General features: G+C 39.8%; 1 protein-coding gene across 1 annotated transcript in view; it reads left to right on the top strand.

The window, feature by feature from the left end:
* Positions 1-12,451, top strand: part of LOC136718453 (E3 ubiquitin-protein ligase RNF19A) — a 39,167-nt gene extending 26,716 nt beyond the window's left edge. Inside the window, exons 6-10 of the mRNA XM_066696511.1 lie at positions 2,955-3,117; positions 4,678-4,792; positions 7,792-7,923; positions 9,677-9,866; positions 10,526-12,451. Coding sequence (XP_066552608.1) covers positions 2,955-3,117; positions 4,678-4,792; positions 7,792-7,923; positions 9,677-9,866; positions 10,526-10,709 — 784 coding nt within the window. The 3' untranslated portion in view covers positions 10,710-12,451. The remainder of the gene's footprint in view (positions 1-2,954; positions 3,118-4,677; positions 4,793-7,791; positions 7,924-9,676; positions 9,867-10,525) is intronic.
* The last annotated feature ends 7,289 nt before the right edge of the window (positions 12,452-19,740 follow it).

Raw genomic sequence — 19,740 nt, 5'->3', positions numbered from 1 at the left:
GATACGAATGCACCGCTTACTTCGCACGTCTCCTCCCCTGACCACCCCAACCAACCCCCCCCACCCCACACCCACACACACACACACACACACACACACACACACACACACACACACACACACACGTACAGCCAAAGCACCTGCCAGTCCAGATAGAGTTGTGAATGCCCTGTTATCGCTCAGCATAACGTCTGTCAATAGTAGCAGCATAAGACAAAGCAGGAAAAAATGGACATTCGTAACTTCCTTTTTAGATAGAAACAAGGAAAATGCAAGCATTTAGAACAGGAATCGGTAGCAGTGTATGAGTTTGAGGATGCCAGAAACTCAAAGTGTAGCAGCAGAGACAGAGTTAGCGGTTACAGGTTTGTGCAGGGTTTGTGTTTGCTAGTTAGCTAACCTTAGGGCTCAACATAACAACGGTTAAGTAAGCATTTCTTTGGGAGAACATGAAACAAGTCAATTAACCTACTAACATTATATAAACCACCTAGCTATAACTGTATATCTTGGCTGGTTAGTGTATGTACACACAAACGACAAGAAAGTTTTGTTTAAATCTTAAACAGTTTCCTTTTAGTAACAAAATGTGTTCATATAAACATATGTATATATTTAAAATCAGAGTATTCTTTGTTTTTTATCATTAACACTAGAACAACCGGAATTCTGTATCTACTAGAATGACCATAGCAGTCATGTTGACTGCTAGATTCCAAACTCTATAATCTCAGTCTCAATTGAAAAAATACCAAATTGAGAGATTTCATTCAGTTCAGACACTTCTATTCTATTCAACCATTGTACTGATCAGCCAATTTAATCTAGCAATTTGTATTTGTGAGCAAATTAGCACAGACTCTGTGTCTCTTTCCTTGTGTGTCTATCATATTGTACTATTTGTTGTCTGTCTCTGTGTCTTTCCTGGTGTCTCCATCTATTTGTTGTCTGTCTCTCTCTTTCCTTTTGTCTCCATCATATTGTACTATTTGTTGTCTTTCTCTGTCTTTCCTGTTGTCTCCATCATATTGTACTATTCCTTGTTTCTTTCTGACACAGACAACAAATAGATGGAGACACCAGGAAAGACACAGAGACAGACAACAATTAGTACAATATGATGGAGACACCAGGAAAGACAAAGAGTATGGTGTGCATTAACAGAAAAGAGTAGATACAGGAGTTGTTACTGAAACGGAATAAAGTGTTCTTCCAAAACATGCAATTTGTCAGTAATGTATTTAGCTGTATTTTGCGATTGGGGTGTGGTGGGTCTGTGTCTGGGCTAAGCCCCTAGCCTCTTCAAACTCTAAAAACACCCCTGAATTAAAATATCAGAAACCAATTAAAGGCATAGCATAGAGAAGTGATTTTGAGAGGAGCCGCTTCCATTTCCTGTCTTGTAAGTGTTTTCCACACAGGTGTGCTGTTAAAGCACCAGCGGGGGGGATCCATTGTCTTGTATATCTTCATCCTGGCTACTCCCTGCTGTGTGCCACAGTTTGACCCCGTTGACCCAATGAAATCATTTGTTTGGAAAGGCTATTTTTTCAGAAAACTTTGTGCTGCCCTTGAACTCGAGCGAAGTCAGATTCGGTTGTATTTGTGTCAACTCGGGTCCAGTCGAGCCTGACAGTGGAAACTATGTAATAATTGACCATCCTTTTAGAAAGCTGAGGCTTCTCTAAAAGGACCAGATACACTTTTGGTTGAAAAATGTGTGTCCAATGGCTATCATACTAATTCATTGTTTGACTGAATTGTCATCGAATTAGAAATACTCTTTTGAGTTTCCAGTGTTAATAAAAACAAAACTAAATCTAAAAAAAACAACAACAAGTAAGTAAAGTCAAATTAAAAATAGGATTCAAACTAATTCTGATGAGTTCAAACAGTGCTGATGGATTATCCTTTGTCTGACTTTATCACGTGACTGTAGACTTTTGTAACTGTTTGGTGCCTCTGATGAAAAATTGCAAAAGTATTGTCATGATAATCTTGTTCCAGAAAATCACAACTACAGACATTATACTGAGCTTTAAAGATTAATGCAACAGTTTTTTTTATAGTAATTACAGGAGATTGATTTAACATGTAAACTATTCACCTGTGTTATAGTTACAATTTAAACATGGTGCAAGCCTAAAAATTGAAAGAACACATAAGGGAATTATCTAAGGTTTACTGAATTTAAGATCAGTGATCCCCTGAACCCCCCTTACTTTGTCATTCTTTGCGTATTCTTCTGGTTAGTGCCGGGAGAAACGCACATTGTTTCAGAGGGAAACCTTCCTTGCTCACTGCAATTAATTCACTGTCTGTGACTCCTGCTGTCAGCATTAGGACAGCTTTGACCTGCAGTGCTGTGTTTTCCCAGAGAGAAAGTCTGAAATTAAGTGTTGCTATAATGAAGCAGATACTTTTAACACCCCGGCCCTCAATGGTGTAAACACAATCATCTCCCACTGTGCATGTTGTTGTTTTTGGCATTGTAAAGAATGTTAACCTAAAGGACTAACAAATTCCCACACCTTGGGGATTGTTTACCATAGGGATTTTTTTGCAGATTTAAAATGTAATATCCCTGGGTGTTTTTTTTAAATAACACCCTCTCTGTGGTTTACGACCCCGATCAGTATGTAGCCGACAGAGGAAGACAGGGACTGAGGTCTGAAATGAATCTGAACAACATAATACAGATAATCTAGGACAAGATTACATCACAGTTTTAAAAGGAAGGATACAATTCATGAAGTCAACCAAAGGCTGAGCTGAAGGAGTAAAGTCATGTCCTTCACACTCTGTTGGGCTGGTCATGTAAGAATGATTATTTTTTAAATCTGTGCATCAGCATTCATGACATTCACCGTTGGCTCACTGCCCAGAGTGTGAGTGTCCTCTGAGTGACCGAATTGGTTCATTTTCAAGCATGTCTTTGTCTGTCTCTCTTGCAGTCCCTCTGGTTGCACATTCTGGGGCAAGAAGCCCTGGTCACAGACACGGAAGGTGCTTTGGCAGGTGGGAATGCTACTAGGAGCTCCGGTGGTCATTTCTCTCATCGCTGGCATCGCCATCCCAGTCATTATAGTGGGGATACCAATCTACATGGGTCGAAAGGTACTGCTATATCCATTGCTCCAGATTATTTTTCTTATTTGGGTTAGAAAAAGGCTTTTCTTTATTTAAATCAGTGAAAACATGAGTGGGTTTGGATAAACAAGCCTCCGAAACCATTCCAGACACTTGGGCGGCTCTGGAAACTTGGCGTAATCAGAAGCCATGAACACAGACATCTGCTTTTGCTACGACGTGCGTAGTGGTGTTACTTAAAAGTCCCCAGCAAATGAGGTAACTTGCATCACTAGCTGCCAATTTATTTCTGTTCTAACAAATAACGTTTTACAACATTATGCAGCAAGAAAAACAACTGAAATAATATGGTCTGCACATGTGTCCGAAGAGAATAACCTTAATTATTTTTAATCTGTGTTTTTATTTTTCTTCCCTGTCTCTGCTTTTAAAGTGAAAAGAGATTGGATCAATTGCACACAGGGATTAAAACCCGAACCCGGTGACAGGTACATTAAATCAATTGCGGGGTGTCGAGAAAACACAGAATAGTCCATCAGATTTCCCTATTACGATATTGAGTTTTTCTTGGTTCTTCCATTATGAAGGACCCGAATGACAAGCCGTAGGAGGACAGTTCAGTTAAAGAACAGACAAGTAATCAAGTGTGTAGAGAAAAGCAATCACTCTGTCTGCATGTGATAAATACTAAAATCTGCTGGGAAACGAGACCTGGTGGATTCTCCCTCTCTCTCTCTTTGTGCTCCTTTTGTTTATCCTCTGTGAATGTTTTGAGGATGGGATGTGTTTGTGGATATCTATATTCATGTTTCCCCCCTTTTTTCTGATTGTGTTAATGTTGAACAGTGTAAATCGTTGACGGGATCATTTGAAACAATGCCCAATAAGTCATGATTTAACTATGGCAAAATATTTCATTTTTCAGTTTCTTATTCTATGAGCCATTTAACTTTATTCTTGTAGGGGTCATGAATAGATTACATATTCATGTACTGTACTAGTTAAATTATTACTAAGGGCAAGACCAAATTACAAAGTTGTACCCTATCACATTGTGATTTTTAAAGAGTGTAAAGAGTGGCTTTTAACAATAAATTAAACCATGATATGGTCCAGATTTGTACTTTGCAATTCACGGTTAGGTAATTGCTTTAATTTGGGCTAGCCCTAAAGATGTGTTAGAGAATAAGCAAAATACTGTGCTCCTCTGCTGTTATTTGTTGAGTTTTATGTCCCTTAGTCGTATCTTAAAAACAGAAAAAGACTCTTAGACATGTGTACAGAAAGTCCAGGGTATGACAATAAAGCAGACATGTCAGACCTTAATATCTGGTTAAAGAATGTGTAAGAGGCAAATAAAAGGTCTGACTAACCAGTTACCTGTTTTAGATTTATACAATTACAAGCTGTTACTCTCCTCTGTAAATAGAAGTAAATACTGTTTTCTGTTATAGTAGGATTCTTATTCTGTGTCACCCAAAGTAGCACTGCTGGATATAAGTACACAACTGATCTTCTGTTTTTTGTTGTTGTTGTTGTTGTTGTTGTTGTTGTTTGCTTGCTTTTTGTTTGTCAAACAACTCTCAGGTCCACAGTCGATGTAAGAAAAACAATATCTCAGGGAGTAAACAGTACCTGACGGTGGCCAGTGGGGTTGTCATGTCTGTGTTTGTTTCTCCGGTTATAGCAGCTGTGACTGTGGGTAAGTGAATGCCTTCAAATCTGTCTGTCTTTGAGTCACTAGACTTCATATTTTGAATGCAATATGATGTTTGACATGTTCTGGCACAAGTAGCTCTTTGCCAAGTGACATAATGTTTTAAGAGCATACAAGTCAAACCAACCAAATCTCGTTCCAGGAGCACTTCCAATCACAGTAGAAATGTCCTTTTTTCCACTGTGCTTTCACATTTGGACTGCTGTGTTTGTCTGCTCCATTTTGTGGTTGTTATTGTGTCTCAAATTCAGTTTTAATACGTTATCTCTTATGTCAAGGCTGCTAGTTTGTGGCAAGACACTGTGGAAAAATTCAATTATTATTGAAAGTTGCTCAGTAGATAACTGAATACTTAACAGACTACAAAGGCTCTATCCAAATTGTAGTGCAATCATATGCAATGACCTTCACAGCACAGGCTGGACAACAGACCAGCTGATTCTGGCCAACTTCACTGAATTTATAACATTAGATTGTTTGGATTGAACTCTAATTTTACCATTACTCTAAGTCAAGGCTTCTCTTCTGGTGCACATCTCTTCTCTAGGGCTTCTGAGTATTTCACTCAACCACTTCATTTACACTGAGACACAGCCTGCTTAAAGGCAAATCAAGACTATATTAAAACATAAAAATAATTGTTCCTACCTCACTGCCATTATTATTCACACAGACCTTGCCAGCAACAAAATGTCACCAAAAAGCTGGCAATTGTTTCAGTGTGAATGGGGTATTAGTGTACAATTTCTCAGCTCCCGTCCTCAGCCTTGGTCAAGTTTTTTATACATTACGGTTGCTGAAAACCTATTCATCCATGTCTTTTAACCCTCACCCTTTGTTAATAATAGCAATAAAATACTAAATAATAATAATTAAATCTGACCAGCATGATCTTTGAAATTTAACAAGGCACCACATCCCCTCCTCTTGGGATTGGCCTGTGAAAAGCTGGCGACCTTAATATAAAAAAATCATATGTTCCTAGATTGTCCGGTCACTTTGTTTTAATGTTGTTGCAGTCAAAACAGGAAAACTAAATATTGGGGAATAAAAACAAGCATACTAATGACAGGGTTGTATTAAGTCATGTAACATCACAACAACATTGACTCAGCTAAGAATGAGCCATTGATTATGGTATGAAACATTCTTTCAAAGGAAGGGTGTACATACATTTGACTACAACTGTATATGTATACATATTCATTTATTTGTGTGTTTGTGTGTACATAAATTGGAAAAGAAAGACTTGCAACCAAACTCCTGTGTGATTACTCAGCCAGATGACTCGGTTGAGAAGGAGCCTGGGGGTTTCTATATTGTAGTTCACTGACTGCCTCCCTACATTTGACACTCTGGTCTGGATTTCATTGATTCAGCATCTCATTTAATAGCCAGTATTCTCCTAGAACCTTAAATGTAGACCAGTATGCACTACTTGTCATTATGGCACTGTTGTTATGATAATGCTTATTATTGTCCTGTCACTACTGGCCTAGTTCAGCTCCCTTCTGGCTGGCCTTCTCCGCCAACCACCCTTGACTTGAGAGTCCTGCTGCTCGCCGTATTTTCTCTCTGCGTCACCTCCCTCATGCTGCTCTGTTTCACTCTGTACACTGACCTCATATCACTGCCCATATTAAGATCTTTCCCTGTACCCACGTCTTTCTTCGTAATGCTGTTCCTTCCTTCCACCTGTCTCTCCTTATATCTCCTCCTGCCCCTTGTCTGCAGTTCAATTAGTCAAGCCTTCCCTCGAGTGTCCCTCATGGTCTTGAGCATCAGGACCCAACTGTCATTTACCACTTCCCACTGCCCCCCCAAGACACATCTGATTAGATTAGACTTGTAGAGCAGTCCAATCATCTCTCATGTCTTAATATGAGTCACTGAAATCTACTGAAGGGTTTTGCCCAGAGTGTTGGTACCCTTGTATTGCAGTGTATTTATAAGACATCATAAGTTAACATTTGAACAACCTTTATCAGTCCCTTAGGATTCTGGGAAACCTAACTGACAGCTAAATTCCTTACTACTAGTACTACTACTATGAAAAATAATAATTTCAGGTATAGCTGTTGAAAAACATATCACACTTTTAATTCTTACAATTAAAATGGTCTATGTCCATTTTCAAATCTTTCGTTCCTAAGTGCCCCAGTATGTCACCAAATAACTTTTCACAATTCTGCCTATATTTCCTTAAGTAAGTTACATTCAACATGGAAAAGACAATATATTACTGGTCCATAAGGCACTTTAGGAAATCCTATCAGGCTAATATCAACATATATATCTTGAAAGGTCTAAAATGAATACAGTATAGCTATTGTATTATATAGTCAGGATAATATTTACTGTACCTAAGCCATGGAAACAGGACACAAACCACCAACTCCCAATCAAGATACACCACTTATTCATCATTGTACCAATGCATTCCTATGATGTATCCTATCCCTTCAATAAGACAATTTGATCCAAGCATTTTTTTAATAGATACACCACTTAAAACATATTCTGCTATTGTTTACTCCTCAGATATTAACTACTACTAACTACTATTAACTACTACTGTGAAATTCACCACATTTTATATGCATGTGTTCAATATGATCAAAACAAGCTAAATAAAAAGCCTTCCGTAAAAAGTTGTATTCATTAAACAATAGACTCAGCACCAAATTTAAAAATACATTATTGCATCATGAACTTTCGTTTCCTTTAAATTTCGATAATCTTGACCATAAGCTTCTTGAATGAAAATAACTGAAACAAAAATACAAATGAGAGTCACCAGCTGCCACGTTTTATTTGAAATCCCATATTTGCCAGTGATAGTTTACAACTTTAATGAATACTGATCATCATTAGTAGCTCTTCATTCGTTTTTCTCTTTTGATGTTTCAATTTAATGTAAAAGTTGTGTTTATTTTTTTGCGATTTACTCTAATAACGTCTGCTTCAATCTGTCTGTCTTTCAGGAGTCGGAGTCCCGCTCATGATGACCTATGTGTACGGAGTCGTCCCCATGTCTCTATGTCGTAACGGCTGGTGCCGTGGTCAAAAGGATCAGCTAGAGCCGCGGAAAATACAGCTGGAAGATTTAGCCAACTGTGAGTGCTTCTCTAGGTGTCAAAATGGTGACCGCCTATACTGCCCTCCCCTTCCCTGGGAAAGACACAAATACACGGCTTGTTCAAATCCACATCCCTTTAATTTCAATCATTCCAACTGATGCCCGGAAAGAGCAGAGTTCACAAAGATAAACAATGTTAAAAGAGACAGGATTTCATTGCAATTACTACAGTGAGGGAAAAAAGTATTTGATCCCCTGCCGATTTTGTACGTTTGCCCACTGACAAAGAAATGATCAGTCTATAATTTTAATGCTAGGTGTATTTTAACAGTGAGAGACAGAATAACAACAAAAAAATCCAGAAAAACTAATTTCAAAAAAGTTATAAATTGATTTGCATGTTAATGAGGGAAATAAGTATTTGATCCCCTATCAATCAGCAAGATTTCTGGCTCCCAGGTGTCTTTTATACAGGTATACAGATTAATCTCAGCTCGTTACCTGTATGAAAGACACCTGTCCACAGAAGCAATCAAACAATCAGATTCCAAACTCTCCACCATGGCCAAGACCAAATAGCTGTCCAAGGATGTCAGGGACAAGATTGTAGACCTACACAAGGCTGGAATGAGCTACAAGACCATCGCCAAGCAGCTTGGTGAGAAGGTGACAACAGTTGGTGCGATTATTCACAAATGGAAGAAACACAAAACCTCCAGACCTTAATCCCATAGAAAATCTGTGGAGGGAGCTGAAGGTTCGAGTTGCCATACGTCAGCCTCGAAACCTTAATGACTTGGAGAGGATCTGCAAAGAGGAGTGGGACAAAATCCCTCCTGAGATGTGTGCAAACCTGGTGGCCAACTACAAGAAACGTCTGACCTCTGTGATTGCCAACAAGGGTTTTGCCACCAAGTACTAAGTCGAAGGGGTCAAATACTTATTTCCCTCATTAACATGCAAATCAATTTTTAACTTTATTGAAATGCGTTTTTCTGGATTTTTTTGTTGTTATTCTGTCTCTCACTGTTAAAATACACCTACCATTAAAATGATAGACTGATCATTTCTTCGTCAGTTATTAAAACTGGGGTGGCATAGAGTGACTATATTGGGATCCAGTGGTCACTGCCACTCGTGACAACAGGTTGGAGCTCACCTTCCTTTCCCTGCAGCAGTGTAGCTCCTAAACCAAAGCTGCTTGCGCCTGCACTAACCACAGTAGGTTTGCTGGCATCATAATATGCTAATGTTGGTGTTAACACTAGCATGAACTTTTTTGAAATGCGTTTTTCTGGATTTTTTTGTTGTTATTTCTGTCTCTCACTGTTAAAATACGCCTACCATTAAAATTATAGACTGATCATTTCTTTGTCAGTGGGCAAATGTACAAAATCAGCAGCGGATCAAATACTTTTTTCCCTCACTGTATGTGAAGACAGCAGATATGGAAGTGCCACTAGATGTTATTGTATGAGATTTCGGAGAGCCTGTCAAGTATAGAATTAATGTAATGTAGAAAGAAAACAGCCATCACGTCGACACATTGTTATTAGATAATTATGTTTACAGCTAGCTCACTCGCAGGTGTATAAATATGTAGGGGCCACTATATATGAAACACGATGGACGCATGGACATTCTTACATCTTATACCATTTAGTGATATATAGAAACTTTAGCGGCGGTTTCGCCAGTGTTGTTTTTAATTCAACATCGCTGATGTGTTCTATAAAACATGTCCTGTACATTGCTACTTCCCGTGAGGATCTCTCTGTTCCCTTGCATAGTCAGTGACCACTGGACGGGTCAGCCCAACCTAGCGGTCAGTGAGGCCAGCGTCCATGAGGCTAGCATGCTGCCCAGCACCAGCCGGAGCCATGGGGACCGGGAGAGTGGCAAGGAACAGGACAACCAATCGGCAAGCACCGTGGCCCTGGCGGGAAGTATGTTCAGTGACACGCAGGACCCTTCATTAAGGTGAGTTATTGATCTATATTGAAATTAGAAACAGCCTCTGATCTTGTACAGTATAATCCAGTGTTTGCTCTTATTCTTGTTCTTCTCTTTTTGTTCAGTACCTTAGAGATGTCGTTTGCCAAAGTTAACGCCAAGCTCTTGTTTATTAGAACATAAAAACATAAGAAAGTTTCCAATCCAGAGGAGGTCATTTGACCCATTGTGCTCGTTTGGTGTCGATTAATAAATAAGTGATCCAAGGATCCTATCCAGTCTATTTTTAAATGTTCCCAAATTGTCGCTTCAACCACATCGCTGGGGAGTTTGTTCAGATTGTGATGCCTCTCTGTGTGAAGAAGTGTCTCCTGTTTTCCGTCCTGAATGTCTTTGAAGCCCAATTTCCATTTGTGTCCCTGGGTGCGTGTGTCCCTGCTGATCTGGAAAAGCTCCTCTGGTTGATGTGGTCGATACCTTTCATGATTTTGAAGACTTGAATCAAGTCCCCACGTAGTCTCCTCTGTTCCAGGGTGAAAAGGTTCAGTTCCCTCAGTCTCTCCGAGTAGGACATTCCCTTCAGAGCTGGAATAAGTCTGGTTGCTCTCCCCTGAACTGCCTCTAGAGCAGCGATATCAGCTGCGATTGTTGATAGGATGTTGATGGAATCTGTTTTTGTTGTCCAGGGAGGGCACCAACATTGAGGTGCAGGTGGAAATCGAAGCCCATCCGAGGGATGGCCGTGAGCAGAGCCTCAGCAGTATCCTGTCCAGTCAGAGCCTATCCGTGGAGTCCCTGGGCTGCTCCAGGGAGCAGCTGTGCGGCAGCGAGATGGGCAGAGTGGCCACGCCTGAAGCAAACACGGTTTAAAAACACACACTGAAGGATTACAGCTGCTTCCCTACAGCCTGCTGAGCTGGTCAGCCTCGGGTCACTCCAGCCTGAGCGTGGGGTGGAGGGACACAGCAAGCGTCTGTTTGAACAGTATCGAGCAGCAGGAGAGAGCGCGCCGCGAGGAAGGGATGTGTCTGTTCGTTTGGGGGTGCCGCAAACTCACACGTCCTCCCAGGCGAGGAGAGGAGTCTAGTTCTTGCCAAAATACTTACAAAACCACTGCTTTCTGACTACATGTCTTCACCCAAGGGAAACATTTTTCATATGTAATTATTACCCCCCAAAGTTTGAAAGCATTTGTTTGCTAAATACTTTGATAAACTTTATTATTTTATTATTATTATTATTATTATTAGATTATTTTTTTGGTCTTTATTTCTTCTTTTCGGGCTTCTTATCTCCATTTAATTTCACAAAAGGAAAACAATCAAAGGGGGGGTTTCCCTATCTTTGCGTAAAGATGTTTGTGCATGAGTTATTTTCATGCAAAGACATGTAGCCTGATTCCCCATCAAACGTATACAACTCTGTACACTGATCACATATGTCCAAGGCTGGATGTGTATACTGTAACAGTACTGAAAACTCCTGTAAGCCACACAGATTTGCCCATGGGTTTCTCATCTCCAGATTTGGAGTTAATGTCCATGAATGATGGACTGGAATACCCAAAGCTTCACATTGAAGATCATCGCTCGACAAAATTAACAGTGACAGCAAAACAAATGGTTAATTGTTTTAGCATGTTTGTGGTTTCTGTTGGGTTTTTGTTAATTTGAGATTGCTCTGATGTGATCGTGAAAGATTGAACCATGAGCGCTTGCCTTGGATTTATGGACTACAGAGTGTTAGCAGAAGGTTTGCATGGACAGTTAAAAAATCTGAATAAGTCTAAGTATATAATGATAATTTGTGATCAATGACATGGCTGTCAATTAACCATGGCTTCAATTGAGCCTTATTTTGACCCTTTCTCTTGTAGTAAAAACATTTAAATACTGTAGCTTCCACAATGAATTTGGCACTGCTTTTTATTTAAAGGAGATTAAAATCTACAATGAAGCAAAACTAAAAGGTGGAAATCTCAAATACATGGCAGAACTGGGAATGCAGTAATTAAGTAGCATGTATGAATCTTTACTTGTTATTTTGACACATCGTAAGTAGCAGCCTGAAGTTTTTTGGTGACTCATTAAATGTGGAAATGAAGCTATGCTTAATTGCAATTCCTGATAACCCCTTGTAATTAGAGGTTACAATCCCCCCTCCCCCTGTTTAATATATACTGTATGTGTGTGTGTGTGTGTGTGTGTGTATCTATATATATACACTCACCTAAAGGATTATTAGGAACACCATACTAATACTGTGTTTGACCCCCTTTCGCCTTCAGAACTGCCTTAATTCTACGTGGCATTGATTCAACAAGGTGCTGAAAGCATTCTTTAGAAATGTTGGCCCATATTGATAGGATAGCATCTTGCAGTTGATGGAGATTTGTGGGATGCACATCCAGGGCACGAAGCTCCCGTTCCACCACATCCCAAAGATGCTCTATTGGGTTGAGATCTGGTGACTGTGGAGGCCAGTTTAGTACAGTGAACTCATTGTCATGTTCAAGAAACCAATTTGAAATGATTTGACCTTTGTGACATGGTGCATTATCCTGCTGGAAGTAGCCATCAGAGGATGGGTACATGGTGGTCATAAAGGGATGGACATGGTCAGAAACAATGCTCAGGTAGGCCGTGGCATTTAAACGATGCCCAATTGGCACTAAGGGGCCTAAAGTGTGCCAAGAAAACATCCCCCACACCATTACACCACCACCACCAGCCTGCACAGTGGTAACAAGGCATGATGGATCCATGTTCTCATTCTGTTTACGCCAAATTCTGACTCTACCATCTGAATGTCTCAACAGAAATCGAGACTCATCAGACCAGGCAACATTTTTCCAGTCTTCAACTGTCCAATTTTGGTGAGCTTATGCAAATTGTAGCCTCTTTTTCCTATTTGTAGTGGAGATGAGTGGTACCCGGTGGGGTCTTCTGCTGTTGTAGCCCATCCGCCTCAAGGTTGTACGTGTTGTGGCTTCACAAATGCTTTGCTGCATACCTCGGTTGTAACGAGTGGTTATTTCAGTCAAAGTTGCTCTTCTATCAGCTTGAATCAGTCGGCCCATTCTCCTCTGACCTCTAGCATCAACAAGGCATTTTCGCCCACAGGACTGCCGCATACTGGATGTTTTTCCCTTTTCACACCATTCTTTGTAAACCCTAGAAATGGTTGTGCGTGAAAATCCCAGTAAGTGAGCAGATTGTGAAATACTCAGACCGGCCCGTCTGGCACCAACAACCATGCCACGCTCAAAATTGCTTAAATCACCTTTCTTTCCCATTCAGACATTCAGTTTGGAGTTCAGGAGATTGTCTTGACCAGGACCACACCCCTAAATGCATTGAAGCAACTGCCATGTGATTGGTTGGTTAGATAATTGCATTAATGAGAAATTGAACAGGTGTTCCTAATAATCCTTTAGGGGAATGTAGATATACACACACACACACACACACACACATACAAATAAATATTTCTGACTGTGAAGTGGCAATAACATTTTATCTTAATTGACTTGCAGATGAAAACAAAATCAGGCAATTTGTAATTCATGTTTATAATCAATGGAAACTATTAAAACAAATTTAATCTCCAACGGACTATGACACTAAGGGCCCTTCAGATCCATATTGAAGCTTTGATTCATATCGGTCTAGGTGTGTTCACAACAGAAGGAGCTGCATGGTTCTCTTGGCATCCTGTAATCCTGAAGTGATGGATGTCACGTAGGTCACTGCCGAGCTGAACTGGCACCTAGTGGCATTGTGATACAGGTGGTGGGTATGCACACCTGGAAATAAGACTCCCAACCCAGACCAGCAGGCTCTTACATGCAGAATCGTTGCTGAATATTTCATGCTTGTCCTTAAATTTGGAGATACACACACACACTCACACACACACACACACACACACACATATACACACAAAATATATGTATTAATTTTCATCTTCATCTGTTGTTGTTCCACTGTTGTATGAAAACCTTCCCAGGACTTGTCTGCACATATTGTTTCTTTTCTGCATCACCCCTAGTGTGTCGTGTGTAGAAGAGCCTTTAGCTCATAAAACCATAAACGTATTGAATGTCTCCACAATGGGAATCTTATTTCCAGCTTTGGGAATGTCATGGCTTCGTTTCTTTACAACCAAGCACCAAAGCAAAGCTACAGTATGCTGTGTCATGCTTTTGCCTACAAATAAAGACAAACTGTGGAAAGCCCGTACGAATGCAAAGTGTGACATTGATTGGCTACAATAAACTATGGTTGTCCATGGACATTGACAGTGTGCGCTGTTCATTTTTCAACGTGAAAGGTTTATGAGTGACAGAATGTGAATGAGAAGGTCTCTTTCTGTCCCGTTTATTAAATAAAAACTAAATTAGAAGTCTAAACAATTGTGTAGAAATATTTGTAGAAAATTTCAATTAAAAAGCAAAATCCCTCATTGTTCACAATCTTGCAGTGTCCTACTTTCCTACCTAGTGTTTATTAAATGCATTTTCATATTTATCATCATCAATTTAAAAAGGGAGGCTATAAATATGCAAACACACACACAAATGGGTTTGGTTTTGGTTAATTGGATTTTAGGCGTCTTTATAATGTCAAGTTGTTATTGCTTCAAGTCACCTGCAGGTGGGGCCAAATCATCCCCAAACTACACACCACAAAATATTAGGCTAGCTTAGCAGGAAAGGGCTTTTGTAGTATTAATCATCATAAATACCTGTAACGAGCAGGCAATATTGATTTGGTTCTTTTAAATCAAGCTTTATATTGTACAGCATCTTTCTGTGAACCGTTTGGCTTGAAATACGAAGGGTTTCTTCACCGCTCATCAAGCTGCTAAACTTTTCAAAGGCAGTGACTCCTAAAAGAAGTTAATTAAAGCTTTGGTACTTATCCTGAATAATTAATCCATGGTTAATCTTTAATTCATCTGCTTTTAAGGGCAGCTAGAACCATATCATCACTACAGTTTGTTGTTTGTTTGTTTTTTGTCAATCACTTGTTTTCCTTGGGTAAAAAGACCCAGTGAGTTATGTAAGATTTTGTTGTTGTTGTCTTAACTGGAGAAATGGTCAGAAGCATCTCTTCCTTCACATGGCTAGCCTTTGAAATGGCAGCACAATTACTGAATTAATCCATTCAAGTGTCTGAAAGATGTATAGTAATATTAAGTGTTTGCTTACTTTGGAGAAGTTTATGATTTAATCTTGTACAGGAAAATTGTCAGTTAATTATTCACACTAGGAAATGGTACAATTATACTATATATTTTCCACACGTAACAGCCTGTCTAGCAGTCACTCGAAGGTATCTCCCCAGAACCCTGAAGGAAGATTTGATGCCCCCTCTGCTCTGTGCTCAGTGTTACTATATATGCATCTACACACATGTACTTGAATGGAGGATAACAGTCAATGCTTTCCCTAGGCTGTTATACCTGTCATATCGAACAGACTGGATTGAAGGGACCCATGTGCGGAGCGAACGCAGTTCAGGCAGGGGGTCGGGAACCGGCAGACGGGACGAACCAAGGCAATCCAATAATCAATGTCAGAAGAACGATGTCAAATCTCCCTTCTGCCTTTCTGTCATCAACTCCGATATAAGCTGTCCATCTGGGAGTGTCCTCATAAGGGCTTCATTTTCCACAGTCTTCTGGTGTGGCCACTTCCCTGTAGCATCAGTGCAGGCCTTCGTACCATCTTGAAAACTGGTGAGCTTCTCGTTCTACACCATTGATAGTTTAACAGTCTTTAAAAAATAAGTCCAAGCAGCCTGAAAATGGCTCCTGGAGTACCGCCGAAACCTTCATAATGAAATATCTTCAACCAGGATAGAATAGAAGCCAGAGGTGCGTGATATGTGCAATCTATTGCAGTGGTTTAACCTACATATATTAAAGGCATTTAATTCAAACATGGTGGAAAATGAGGGGAAAACTATCCTTAAAGCTTCCTCCTTGGCATGTGAATTCCTGCTGTAGCATATTGGGCCCTGTTCACACTTGAGATTTAGGCCGGCCCTGGGCACTGAGACAGCTGCACCGCTGCAGGACACAGTATTGTCTCTATTGTTTGAATGTCATATCGATCTATAGCCTTAAATGTACTGTTACATTTCACTAGAACACATCTTTATATATATATATTATAAAAGTCTAGGCTAAGTAATGAGTTATAATGATGTGAACAGTTCAAACTACTCGGTCGATTAAAATAAAAGTGTGTGTAGCTGGTAAACTTGCTGTTGTTTGTTCTTGTACTAAGTATGATTGAAGTCTGAAATTTAACAGTATGCATTTTACACGTGGAAATTGCATTGTGAACGGGACCAACTTTATTAATTATCCGAATTTTTGCATTAAAACGATATAAATTTAACCGAAGCAGGTTTCCATTCAAATCAGTGCATTTTAATACGAGACCAGCCATTTACCATGCAATCCGAAATGCAGTTATATTGAGCCGAGCAGTACAATCACAAATGCCGGCGTTAGAGGTAAAAACTGGGACGATGCAGAAATGAAAGCAATGTGGATGAAGATGCAGTTAAAACAGAAACCGCAGGAGCGCAGCTGAGCGCAGACGCTGCTTTCCGTGCACACGACTGCACACTAATGCGGTGATTTAAATGTGATTTAATGCGGATGTCCTAATAAAGGTGCTTCGCTTTTGGGTGAATTGTAAAACAGCACTTTTAGACTTGCAGAACCGAAGATAGACATTTGAAAAGGGAAATATTTGAATTAGATTCCCCATTGAACCAGCACATTTTTAATTATTTTAGAAAGCTTCGGATTACTTTCAAATAAAATATAGAACCGAACAATAGCCAATCGATGTTAATAAGTTATGATTATAATCACATCGAATACACCTGTAAGTGCGTCACTGGTTTGTTTGAGCAGATTTGTTTATTCCCGGCATGCATTTCGTTTAGGCCGCTTTTCGCCCGCATGTGTGACGCACAGAGGCTCCTAAACCGCAAGTGTGAACGGGGTGTCTGAAAAAAGCCGGACTAAATTTGAGGCGCCCAGGGCCGGCCTAATAAGTGTGAACGGGGTCTTGTTCTTTATTAAGATATGGAGCTGCCCCAATATGATTAAATCACTATGCACATATCTTAGCAGACTTATACAATTATAAAACATAAATAACCAGTTAAATAGCATAAAACTAAAATATAGAATTTTATGCAACATGAAGCACATTGAAATGGCTGGCTGTCCTTCAGTCCTGTATACAGCTCTACACCTAATGATCCTACAACCATAGGCAGACTGGCAATTCACCAGCCATCGCCCCCTGGGTACAAGTCCAGGGCCATTTATTGCTCCCAGTCCACCCCTGCCAACAAGGCCAACATTGATCCAGAGACCTGGGTTTGCAAATGTGATCAATATTGAATTCCAAAGGAAAGTTAGAAACTTGCTGAGCCGATCAGGCCAGGCAGACAAGCAAATCTGCTAATACAATAAATAATAGCAATAATATATGAATATATGATGTGTTTCAGGATCAATTCAATTATAACTCTTTTACAATGACTAATTTTATTATAAAGCCCAGATTATGGGCTGTATTATATTCAGTACAGCCTGCAGCATAAACTGTGGGTCCAGCAGCTGGAGAAGAATGACTATAAGGGTGTCCTCTTCTAGACCTCTTCCTGTCAGAGTTTCCTCCAGTTTCCAAGTACCTTTTGATGGTGTAGGAAACTGAACTTAAAAACTTCTAAAATTTCAGAAAAAAATGTGAAAATGTGGTTGTTCTAATACTTTTGACCGGTAGTATATATATATATATATATATATATATATATATATATATATATATATATATATATATATATATATATATATATATATATATATTGTAACATAGTGTTAGGAGTTTACCCACAAGATGCCCCTGATTGGCCAGTGCCAGTATAAAGGAAGGAAGGAAGAGAGAGAGGAAGAGAAGGAGAGAATAGCAGTGAGAAAAGAGAACTAAAACAGAGAAAACCCAGTAAAGGTTTATCTTTGTGTGTCTTACTTTGATTAGCAATATGTTTAGAGAGGGATCTGTTTCACTGTGTAGATCATTTCAACACATTTTATTTTATTTTCACTCCAGCAGTATAAATAAATCTTCACTTTTGCACCATAACCCCCTCTTCCCATGTCTTTTTCCTGAGCCCTCACTTATTTCAAGAACCCGATACCATGGCAACCCACCTTGGTGTTACAACATATATATTGTCACACCCCATGGGAAGTGGTCCAGGACCGCAGCTATATACAGGATAAGCACCTCTCCCTCCTCCCATTTTTCCCTATATGATTATGGAAATATACTCGCTCACTAAAGCCGAGTTCAGACAGGTGGACACACTTGGCCCTCGTCAGTGAGGTGTATATAAGAGACACACACATTCAGTGCATGGCACCAATGGGGGAAGTGCAGGATGGCGAAGGCAAGCTTTGAGTGAAGTAAAAAGATAAAAAAACAGGTCTTTCAGCACAACAAATGTGTTTGCCATCTAAGTAGATATGAACTGATCTTTCTAGTCTTTGTGAAAAGAAAAATTAGTTAGCACACCCTCATTAAATGAAAGATATAATGACTTAACTCATAGTGTTATTCAGGAAACAATTGAATAAACTTATGTTCAAGGAGAAACTGGAAAGTATATAAGTCTGAGAGGGGGTTCCGGGTGATGTGGGAAACCCCCCAAACCCTCAGTAAATACAACGACTACACCACCCCACGTTATTATTAAAGCTTGCGTATCACAGACAAATTGGCCTTCAAGACAACAGGCCATTTGCACGGTGGGGGTGGGGGCACATGGGCAATGGAGCACTGTATCCTGCAGTGGCATGGGGAGCCCGACTCCACCCCAACCGTTTCCCAGGCTCTCCTGTGGGTGGTCAGGGGCACCACATTTTCTTTCTCTTAATGTCTTTTTGCATTCTTCTGTTAAACCATTTTGGCCAGTGTTTATTGGTCCTCAATTTGCTACGTTTTGGTACAAATTTCTCCTGAGCATCAAGTAGTATATTCTTAAAATATAACCATCCATTTTCAACTGAATCTGTATCCAGTGTGCTCCAGTCTAACTCTATGAAGTGCCACCTCATACCTTCAAGCTTTTCTAAAATTGTAGACCATTGTTTTAGACTTGGTCCTTGTTTTTTGAAAGTCTGCCTCAAAGCTAACCATATTGTGATCACAGTTTGCCATTGGTTCTCTAACTAGTGTCCCTCTGACTCTATCTTGGTCATTTGAAAAGATCAAGTCAATACATGCACTCTCTCTGGTTGGTTCCCTGACAAATTGAGTTAGAAAGCAGTCGTTTGCCATCTCAACCATTTCTATTTCTGCTGCTGTAGTCCCAACTGGGCTTTCCCAATCTATGTTTGGGAAATTGAAATCCCCCATTATAACAGCCACATCCTCACTACACCTGATTACATTGTATAGAGCAACATCTTTCTGAATATCTGAGTTGGGTGGTCTGTAACACCCTCCTCCCACTAATCCCCCAGATCTTTTATTCAAAAGTTTAACCCACAAAGATTCTGTTTCATTTCTAGGATCTAATTTGAGTTCTTCTGGCTGAATGTCATTTCTGACATATAATGCTACCCCACCACCTCTTTGATTTTGCCTGTGCCTCCTAAACTGTGTGTATCCTTTCAACTTGTATTCATCCCCATCATTTTCTGTAAGCCATGTTTCTCTCACTCCTACAACATCATAGTCACACATCAGCACTGTGGCTTCTAGGTCTAACATCTTGTTCCTTATACTCCTGGCATTGAGGTACAAACATTTCAGGACTTTCCTACTAGCAGTTTCCCTTTGTTTTCTTTCCTTAGTGGAACA

Source organism: Amia ocellicauda, chromosome 1, assembly GCF_036373705.1.
Source record: "Amia ocellicauda isolate fAmiCal2 chromosome 1, fAmiCal2.hap1, whole genome shotgun sequence".
In the NCBI taxonomy this organism is placed as follows: Eukaryota; Metazoa; Chordata; class Actinopteri; order Amiiformes; family Amiidae; genus Amia; species Amia ocellicauda.
This window is presented reverse-complemented; position numbering and strand designations above follow the sequence as displayed.